This window comes from Myxine glutinosa, chromosome 8, assembly GCF_964187855.1.
Source record: "Myxine glutinosa chromosome 8, kmMyxGlut1.1, whole genome shotgun sequence".
In the NCBI taxonomy this organism is placed as follows: Eukaryota; Metazoa; Chordata; class Myxini; order Myxiniformes; family Myxinidae; genus Myxine; species Myxine glutinosa.
This window is the reverse complement of record NC_136268.1, coordinates 81532831-81542830: the sequence shown is the minus strand read 5'-3', so window position 1 is coordinate 81542830 and position 10000 is coordinate 81532831. Positions and strand designations below refer to the sequence as shown.

General features: G+C 41.6%; 1 protein-coding gene across 1 annotated transcript in view; it reads left to right on the top strand.

The window, feature by feature from the left end:
- LOC137432634 (rho-associated protein kinase 2) overlaps positions 1–10000 on the top strand; it is a 213536-nt gene that overhangs the window by 175248 nt on the left and 28288 nt on the right. Inside the window, exons 24-30 of the mRNA XM_068124718.2 lie at positions 1364–1550; positions 3010–3103; positions 3671–3765; positions 4093–4281; positions 4454–4637; positions 7889–7959; positions 9603–9691. Of these exons, the coding sequence (XP_067980819.1) occupies positions 1364–1550; positions 3010–3103; positions 3671–3765; positions 4093–4281; positions 4454–4637; positions 7889–7959; positions 9603–9691 (909 nt within the window). The remainder of the gene's footprint in view (positions 1–1363; positions 1551–3009; positions 3104–3670; positions 3766–4092; positions 4282–4453; positions 4638–7888; positions 7960–9602; positions 9692–10000) is intronic.

Genomic DNA, 10000 nt, shown 5'->3' with positions numbered 1-10000 from the left:
GCGATGTTTGAGGGGTTTCTTGCATGCACAGCTCGCTTCAAATCCCCCCACAACATCTCGATGGGATTTAGATCCGGGCTTTGACTTGGTCATTCCAGAACCCTCCATTTCTTTCTTTTCAGCCATTCCTTGGTGGATTTACTGGTATGTTTAGGGTCATTGTGATGTTGCAAGGTCCACCTTCGGTTGAGCTTCAACTTTCCGTCAGATGGCCTCACATTATCCTCAAGCACCCTCTGGTGCAATGAATAATTCATAGTGGATTCTATGATGGTGAGCTACCCAGGCCCTGATGCAGCAAATCTGCCCCAAACCATAATATTTCCACCACCATGCTTTACAGTTGGTATCAGGTTCTTATGGTCAAATGCTGTCTTTGGTTTTTGCCAAACATGTCTTCTGGTACTGTGGCCAAATAGCTCTACCTTTGACTCATCTGTCCAGAGCACATTGTTCCAGAAGTGCTGGTCTTTGCCTAGGTGTTCATTGGCAACCTTTAGTGTTGCGCTAATGTTCTTTCTGGACAGCAAAGGTTTCCTCCTGGCACACCTCCCACGTAGATCAAATTTGTGCAGCCTCTTTCTAATGGTAGACTCGTGCACTTTGAAATCAACAGCGGCAAGAGCTACCTGTAGGTCCCGTGATGACATTCTGGGGGTTCTTAGAGACTTCTTTCAGCATCTTGCGGTCTGCTCTCGGGCTGAACTTGTTGGGGCGGCCTGGCCTGAACAAGTTGGCAGTTGTTTGGAATCTTCTCCACTTGTAGATGATCTTTCGGACAGTCGAATGATTGATTTCAAATTGTTTGGAGATTTTTTAATCCCTTCCCAGACTCGTCGGCATCTATAACCTTCTTTCTGAAGGCCTCAGAGAGCTCTTTTGATCTTGGCATGGTGATGCCACACACTTCAACAACAAAAAGCAAACCAAACTAAATGTCAGGTTTAAATAAGACAGGTTCCTCCAAGATCCTCTCTAACGATGTTCTAATCATTTGCACCTGAGCTGGTGCACCTGATTCTAATTTTAGGTATTTGAAGTGGTGATAAATGTAGGGGTGTACTTACTTTTTCCACATGCGAAATTTGCATTTATGTTTATTTAAATTATACAATGGACTACAAAATGTAAATGTTTCATGATATTTGTTATATTATATCACCTTTATCTATCAATATTGTTGAAATGAAGATCAAGTAGCTGTATGTTGAAATATGTTGAAAAAGTCAAAACTTTGCATGGGGTGTACTTACTTTTTCACATGACTGTAAATGTATCCTGCTTTGTGTCTCGCTCTCATCTCTCTCATCCTTTTTTGTCCATATCTCTTATCCATTTCCTCTGCACCTGCTCATCTATCTAGGAATTCCATGGCAGAACGGCTTGAGATCACCATGAATAAAGTGGATGCGGCACAACAGGCACTATCTGCCGCAGAGGAGCTGTCCTTGGAGTTAGAAAAAGAGAAGATTATGAAGAAGCTGGAGATGAAGCAGCTAGAAACACAGCATTCCAAAGAGTTAGCCAGGAAGGAAATGTTAAATGCACAGGTGAACCCCTTTTCTTTTCACTTATCTTTGCTCGTATATTACTCCTTTGGATGGTATTGAGAGGAACCTTAGTAGAGAGAGCAGAAAGGGGATTGGCGGTGGGGGGAGAGGGAGGGTTGGTGAGGGGGTAGGGATGAGCTTGTTTCGAAGCTGTGCACAGTTTAATAATATAGTTGTTGTGGACTCCCCTCTGCTATGGTTCTTTTATGTACCTTTAGTCTCTTTTTAACAACTTATTACTTCTGCCACCAAAGGTGTATGGAGATTATGTTTTCACCCCTCTAAGGTTTGTCTCTCTGTTTGTCTGTTTGTTTGTTTGTCTGTGAACAAGATATCTCAAAACGTTGTGGACGTATTCAGACGAAATTTGGCGGAAAGGTAGCGTATGTGACGAGGACGAAATGATTAGATTTTGGTGAAGATGCAGATTCGGATCCGGCTAGTATAATTTTAAAAGTGATTCTTCACCATTGAGTGAAAGGGCCAAAACGATATATAGCAGGATATCTCAAAAAGTTATGGACGGATTTAGACAAAACTTGGTGGAGAGGTTGTGTGTGCGACAAGGACTAATCGATTCCATTTTGGTGAAGATCTGAATATGGATTCGGATGCGATAATTATTTAATTTTCTTAAGTGATTCTTCACCATTGAGAGATCGGGCGAAAAGCGATATATATATATAACATGATATTTTTAAAAGTTGTGGACGAGTTATGACTAACCTCGGTGAATGAGTTGGTTAAGTGACAAGAACAAGCTGATTTAATTTTGGTTCATGTCCGAATCCAGATCCGGCCTATCAGTGGGATACAAAACATAATGTGTTCAGCCTGGCGGAGGTATGCGCTCTACCGAGTGCCGTTCTAGTTCTTCCCTGTGTAGCACACGAGTCATCGACTCTGACTGAGTATCATTTAACTTCTTTGAAACTCCAGACTCAGGAGGGTCAATGCTCGACGGGATCTTGGATTCAAATCTTTAAATGTACAACCCAATCGAGTTGTTTTTACACTGTTGGGAATTTAACTGTACATATTAAATAACATCTGCTTCGGAATGGGGATTCATATTGATAAAAGGGAGGGAATTGGGTGGAAGATATTGACAAGAAAGCAACCATTCGTCAACGGTTGTGGTGTCACGTTGGTTTGCGAGATTTGACCTTTGAGACTTTCCCTCAGGAAACTCGATCTTTATGAGGTTTATGATCTTTAATGAGGTACTCGATCTTTGGGACATGTGACTTATCTTGGCACTTGACCAATGAGACCTGTGACTGAACCCAAGACTCGACCCCATGGCACATGAATGCCCGTATGGTTATCGGCTTTGTGCATAGATTGTGCTTAATTCCCAGGTGAGGGCGGGCCAACCCTATGGTTCAAGTTTTGGACCCGAGCATTCCATATGGAATGTTGTGCTGTATTTTACGTTCTTATAACCTTCTCTTGACAGCTGGAAGATGTGAACAAGCAGCTAACGGTAGAGCTGGCAACCATTACAGTGGAGAAAGTAGAGGTGACCTCATCCTTCCAGTTTATAAAAGAAGGCAAGTCATACAGATAACGAAACATCTTCTGACTCATCCTCATCACTCTACAGACAACTTTTGCACTTTCCTCATATACAATCTTCTTTTTTCATTGGAATGGAGAGCTACTTTTTTCACGAACACAAAAGTTATTTTGACATTGTATAATGTTTTTTTAAATGTGACTTTTTATTGCTGTTTGAAAAAAAAAATTGATTGATCTAACTTTTAAAATTGATAAATGTTTGTTGTTTTCAATCATGATCTTCGGGGTCTTGAGTTTGAGCCTCTGTTGGTCTGTTAAATAACACCAGGTGTTGGCTTGTCATCCTTCCGAGATCGGTAAAATGAGTGTGTCAGGTTACTGGAAAAGGGGGTGCTGCATCAGTGGCACAGCCACGCTCCCAGCAATGATGCCACAGGCTGCATATTCAATAAATATATAAATAAAAATCACCAACAAACGATTTGCTCAGTTTGTGAGATGTTTTTGAGGTGGTCATTGATGAACATACGTGGCCCAACTGTAGACATCATGCTTCGGGTCGTGTTTAGTTATTTGATCAAAGCAATTTCTGTCACCAGAGTTGGAGAATTTGAAGAGTGAGCAGCAGGAAGTGGCGAGCATCAAGGCTATGTATGAGAAACAGCTACAGGTTGAGAAAACGCTGAAAACTCAGGTGGGTTGTGTTTTAAGTCATCAAAACCCAAATGTTTCAAAATGTTTTCAGGAAATGTGTAGTTTCTGTGCTGTGCTCTTTGTTTGGACATTGTTACATTAAACTTGGGGAATGTTTTTTTTTTTTTTTTTTTTTTTTGACAGCTCTGCAAGTGTTTGAATTTGAATTTCTGGAGATTCTACTTTCTGCTCTCCATGTGTCAGTTAGCATTATAACATTTTGAAGGTTCCTCATGAGTTAATATCCACCTAGTACACGTCATGAAATGTCATCACTTCAAAACAAGCAGTTGGTTCCAGTAATAATCTTTTAAAACTTGTTTTTCAGGCTGTGTACAAGTTAGCGGAGGTAATGAACCGGAAGGACATACGGCAGGACCGGAGGCAAGCCAGCGCTACCGACCTGCGGCGTAAAGATAAAGAGAACCGCAAACTCCAGTTGGAGTTGAGGCAGGAGCGGGAAAAGTATGGGCAGATGGTGGCCAAGTATCAGCGTGAGCTCGGTGATGTACAAGCTGTAAGCGTGCATGGCCTCCACTGCATCATTGCATATGTCCATAGTAGATCACCAGGAATTTATTTGGACTTCACATCATATAACAGTGCCAACATATCGTATGCAGTGCAGCTTAAAAATGTGCATTGTTGTTTCTAATTTATGTCTGCTATATTGCTGTTGGTCTTGGCAGCAATACCAGGAAGAGATGCAGAAGGTCTTGGAATTGCAGATGGCTTTGGACAGTCGGGATAGTGACATGGAGCAGCTCCGGGCACAGCTACGCACTATTCAAGCAGCACTTGAGGCACAGGCCTTGACGGGCAGTCACGGAGACATCACGGATGGTGCAATAACTACACTTGCTATCACTGATGGTTTGTTCTGCACTCACTCATTGTGCCTTACAAAGCAAGAAAACATTTTTTTCTTCTGCTTCTTCAATTAGAACTGCATCTTAAGAATCTTCCTTAATCAGGAAAAATTTGCAGACTGGCTTGTCTGCTTTCATACCAGACTCGTCGTCATTCATCATGAGGATAAACCTTTCATCCCAGTACAGTACCTTGAATGGATAGCTCTGTCTATTCATTGGATGTTCGTAGGACACATCATTCTTTAGTATTAGTACATTATAGGGCCGGAAGTTATATTCAAACACAAAATAATGACTTGTACCGCCACAGCCAGATGTTAATGAGAAAGAGACGAACAAGTGGTCCGAGTGTCAAGCTGATGATGTTGTAAGGAATAGTTACTCTGTTAAAAGGCAGATTGTGTATTATTTATTCCAAACGATGTTTTTTTTTTGTTTTTTTTTCTGCAGAGTCGAGACTCATGGAGGAGCTATAACACAGAATGGATCAGGATATAACAGAAGGAAAATAACAGTAGGAGGAGGGGGCGTGGTAGCACTTCAAGAGCTGCGTTCATGGACAAAATAGAGGGACACTTGGAAGGATAAGGAATGTGGGGAAGAATGAGAGCAAAGGGAGTACACAAGATGGATACATCCACAAACTTTCAATCAGAATTGGAAGGAAAAACTGGAAATCTGTTAAGGGTGATGTACATTCTTGGGGATGGTTAATGGAGTATTGTGGAGGAGAGCAGTGATTCTGGATTTTGGTAGTTTCACCAGAAGTTTCTGGATTTTGGTGTTGGCAGACCTCATATGCCCTGCAGAAACCTGAGGTAGAGCACAGACATGGCAGAGGGTGCAAGGCCAGACATGAGGCTGTAGAAGACAGATAATATTATGCAAATTAATTAACAAAAACCTCCATAAAGTACAATTCCCTGTGTCTGCACTCACTCACATCCACCCAAAGTAGCAATAATGTAAATTACCAATACTAGCAACGGTACCTGCCCTATGGGCGGGGCTTCAATTGCGAAGCCCAAATGAAAAGGCAAAATATCAGAAATTGAAGGCTTTTTTATTTTAAATGATTCATATAAACATCCGTTGAATCATATCACACGCAAATCATCAAAATCGAATCAGTACATGGTGCCCATTTTGAAAAAAGATTGAATTCTGCACAACAGAAGCGGCCGCTACACGTCTTTCTCAGTCGCACATTTATGTGTGAAGAGTGCGCACCGAATCTGTAACACGGAAGCGGCCGCTACACCTGTTTCTCAGTCGCTTTGCACACGCTGCCATGTTACTTTGGAGCCGAACATTTATATCGTAAGAGTTCATCATTAGTCGATCGACTCTGTCCTGGTACGTAGAATTTCAACAAAATCCACATCACTGTTCATATCGGTAAATATTATTCCATCGTGTTTGGAAAAACTGGAAAATTAGAAAACTTGAAAAATTGGGGGGAAAAATGGAAAAACAATACAGCCTATTTTACTCCGAGGGGTCCCAGGAATACCCACCCAAAATATCGTTGCGATCGGTTCAGCCGTTTTTGCGGTACCTTTGAACGGACGAACGGACATTTGGTGAATTATAGTAAAGATGCGCATCACACAAATGCATTGACAGTACATACATCCTGGGAGAATCGTACACAAACTCAGGAACTTGTTACCTCGTGGATAATAACGACTAAATGCATGCTTGTTTGTTTTCAACCAGAGGCATTTGCCCCAAGCATTGCTCCTTCCATTTTTTTTCCTAAGCCTGTTTGGATTATCTGATTAACCTTAAAGGGTGAGCTAGAGCAATCCTGTGCCAGACTGTTGATCAACACACACTGATGTTTGAAAAAGAAAAATTGATTTCCTTGTGCAGATTCATTCCAGACAATTTCAGGTTGATTGCTTAGCTTTAAATGAAGCGCATTTCAAGAAACAATGTAAAGACTGTAATAGTGTAATATGCAAATGAGGTTAGCTTACAGGTAGGAGAATGCAAAGAAACATTTATGCAAGGTTTGGCAGATATAATTAAAATACTGAGTACTACACGAGTAGTGATGGTGTAACTAAGGCAGAGATCTTTAGTCACTCATTTGAAGGATTATTTTGCTTTATTTTCACACACATGCCCATCTCAAAACATCCAGCACAGCTCAAGCAAATTTCATCAATATGAATGGATGGGGAATCAACAGAACGTTGGTCGAAAGTTGCTAACCGCCATGGACAGACAGCAAGGTGAAGATGGTGTTTCAGGCATTATCCCTTCATTGGAGCCAAAAAGAGGGTCGCTCTGCTCTTCATCGGAGCATTCTCCCTCTCTTTTCTTTTTTTCCTCAGTCGCAGGGTCGATCCTGAAATGTCGTTTTTTCCTTATTTCCCACAGCAGTTCACATACTTTGATCAACGTTCTGGTGATTGCATCTATGGTTTTACCTGTCCGCCGATGCAGATCTACACTATACTTCACTATTGAGACGTGGTTTCCATTCCACCATAAATACCTCACCCTCCCCCTCACCACCACACACATATACACAAACACAAAGTTGTATTTATACCACAACTATACTGTACATCGGCACTTCTGTGTTCAGGCCTTGAGTGAGAATGTTGCTTATACACTGCCTGGGATTTTCTCCGGAGTGATTGAGTAATATGTATTGTGAAGATCGTATGTTGAGGTTGTAGTGATTTTTTAATTTTGTTTGTTTTGTTTAATTGATCAAAAAATAAGTTAAAAGAAGAGAAAGCATTCCAAGTGTATTTTGCTATGTCCAAGATTGGTAATTCATACAAAACCATACGGCCAACATTCCCCAATTTGTCATGCAGAAAATATTTAAATCCATATTTCATTGAATTTCCCCGGGCAATGCCGTGTACTTCAGCTCGTGTTATGTATTTGTATAAAACACATCGGTGATGTCTGTGCTTGTTCTACTGTACTCACCACGACTCTTCCATCCAACAGTGTTTTAAGGTCAATAAACTGTTTGCTTGAATTACCATGGTGATGAAGATGTGGCGTAGGCTTCAAGGGGCCGAATGTCCACGTTCCTCGTGTATCTTCATGCAACACATACGACTCCAGACTAAGCCTTCCAAATATACGATGTTCATTAAAATAACAATGTTATGGAGATAGATTATAGGAATTTAAGGTTTAAAATGTTACTCCTGGGAATAAAAACGTACTTGGGCACTTACCGTCTTCCGTCTTCATTTGTATCTTTGTGTGTTTTGGCAGATATGCGTTTGGAAGGCTGGCTGTCTCTGCCAAACAAGAGCAACTTTCGGCGGTATGGATGGAAAAAGCAGGTTCGTGTCTGAATTCCCTTAAAAAAAAAAGCTAACTCAATTGAAACTTTTGGTTCTTTCTGAAAAGGTAGATTGAAATGGGTTTTGCTTTAATTTTCACTCGTGCTTATCTGGCAACAGTTTGTCACATGCTTCAAATACTGTACGTTTGCACGAAATGTTTATTCTCCATAAGGGCGTGAGGTGTGTGTGTGTGTGTGTGTGTGTGTGTGTGTGTGTGTGTGTGTGTGTGTGTGTGTGTGTGTGTGTGTCCGTCCATGTGTGTGTGTGTCCGTCCGTGTGTGTGTGTGTGTCCATCCATGTGTGTGTCCGTCTGTGTGTCCGCCCGTGTGCGTGCCCGTGCGTGCGTTATGTCTCAGAACTTTAAAACTTCTTTTCTTAATGTCTTTTTCCTTTTTTTTAGCCTGGTGTTGGCTTAGCGGCTAGGGTGCCAGCTTCAGATCCTAGGATCCTGGGTTCGAATCCCGGTCGATCGCTGAATTAACGCCAGGGGGGTTGACTCAGCCTGTCATCCTTCCGAGGTCGGCAAATTGAGTACCAGTTCACTGGTAATTCCCTGTTTGTCGTAAAAGGCGACAAACAGGGTTGGCGGCAGGAAGGGCATCCGGCCGTAAAACATTGCTTCAAAAAGGGGACCAACAAAAACGACAACAACCACGGTGCCCGAAAAAGGCCAACCCCCGCTTTGCGGGGGAAAATGGCCTCTAAAAGGTGTTTTTTTTTTGTTTTGTTTTTTTTCCCTTTTTTTCCTTCATGAAATTTCTTAACTTTTTCCTTAATAAAATGTCTTTTTTCCTTAATGTCCCAAATTCCCCTCCATCCTCCCTCACCCACCCACTACTCCCCCCACCCCCCTCCCCCCTTTCACTTACTTTTCCTGTAATCCTCCTTTCTCTTTTCCTTTCCCTTTCTCCCACGCATATCCTTTATTTTTTTCACTTGTCTTCTCCTCCTCTCCCAACACCCTTTCCTTTCTCTTTAAGTATGGACTATAATACAAAAATGAACTGATTCAATTTTGGAGTCAACAGGTCAAGGGTCATGTGCCCTCTGAAAATAATTTTGCAGATCATAAGTCCGGAGCATCTGTTGCTGTCCCTGTTATACTTCTCTCCTTTCTCTCTCGTCCACTCTAACTCATATGACCTTCAATTGAGATTAAATCTAACAGTGGGTTGACATCTAATGCGGGCAGAGGTATATCCATCGACGCATCTCTGTCCAATTTTACCTTCTATTTTTCTTTTTTCTCAATCCATCTGTTTTTCCTATGCTGATTTAATATGTAGATGGTACCTCAATAAATATTGTCATTTTAAACAATAGAGTTTTTTCATATTCGCTGACTGAGGGAAGAATTGGTTTTCATATACATGGTTGATGCTTATGGAAGAGCAAGAATGTTGGGTTATTTTTGCTTATAAAGGTATGAAGGGGTATAAAACTAATTTGGAGGTCTAAAGGTGAACTTTGACGTGGATAAAGATGTCAGGATTTACGAGTTATTGTTACGAGGAGCGGATTGCTCTGTTGACGGTGTGAACGATAAAGCATGCACCGAAAGGACATGCTCATAAAGCCTGCTATGTTCTTGAATATTCGCAACTCATTTTTGTTTTTGTTACCCCTCCACCCACTCTCAGTTTGTCGTTGTGAGCAGCAAGAAGATTATTTTCTACAACGATGAACAGGACAGAGAGCAGGCAAACCCCAGCATGGTGTTGGACCTGGAGTGAGTTTTTGAAAGGGGACAAATCTTGTTGGTACCAAATCTACTTGTTATTGTGACAAGTCTGCTTGCTATCGTTGCATTCCATTTATTTGTGCACGTGGCCACTTTTGAGCAACAAAGACATCGATTGTAGATTCCTATAATCCAGGAACATGATGACGACAATGCACTTTATATTTCAACAGGGTCAAAGGCTCGGAGAGCTGTAGCAACACAAGTCAGGCACATGCATGCAGACAAATAATGAGACTACACAAGCGTAGCCGCTGAGCTTTGGGGAAGTCACGTAACTTCCTGGGGCACTATGGG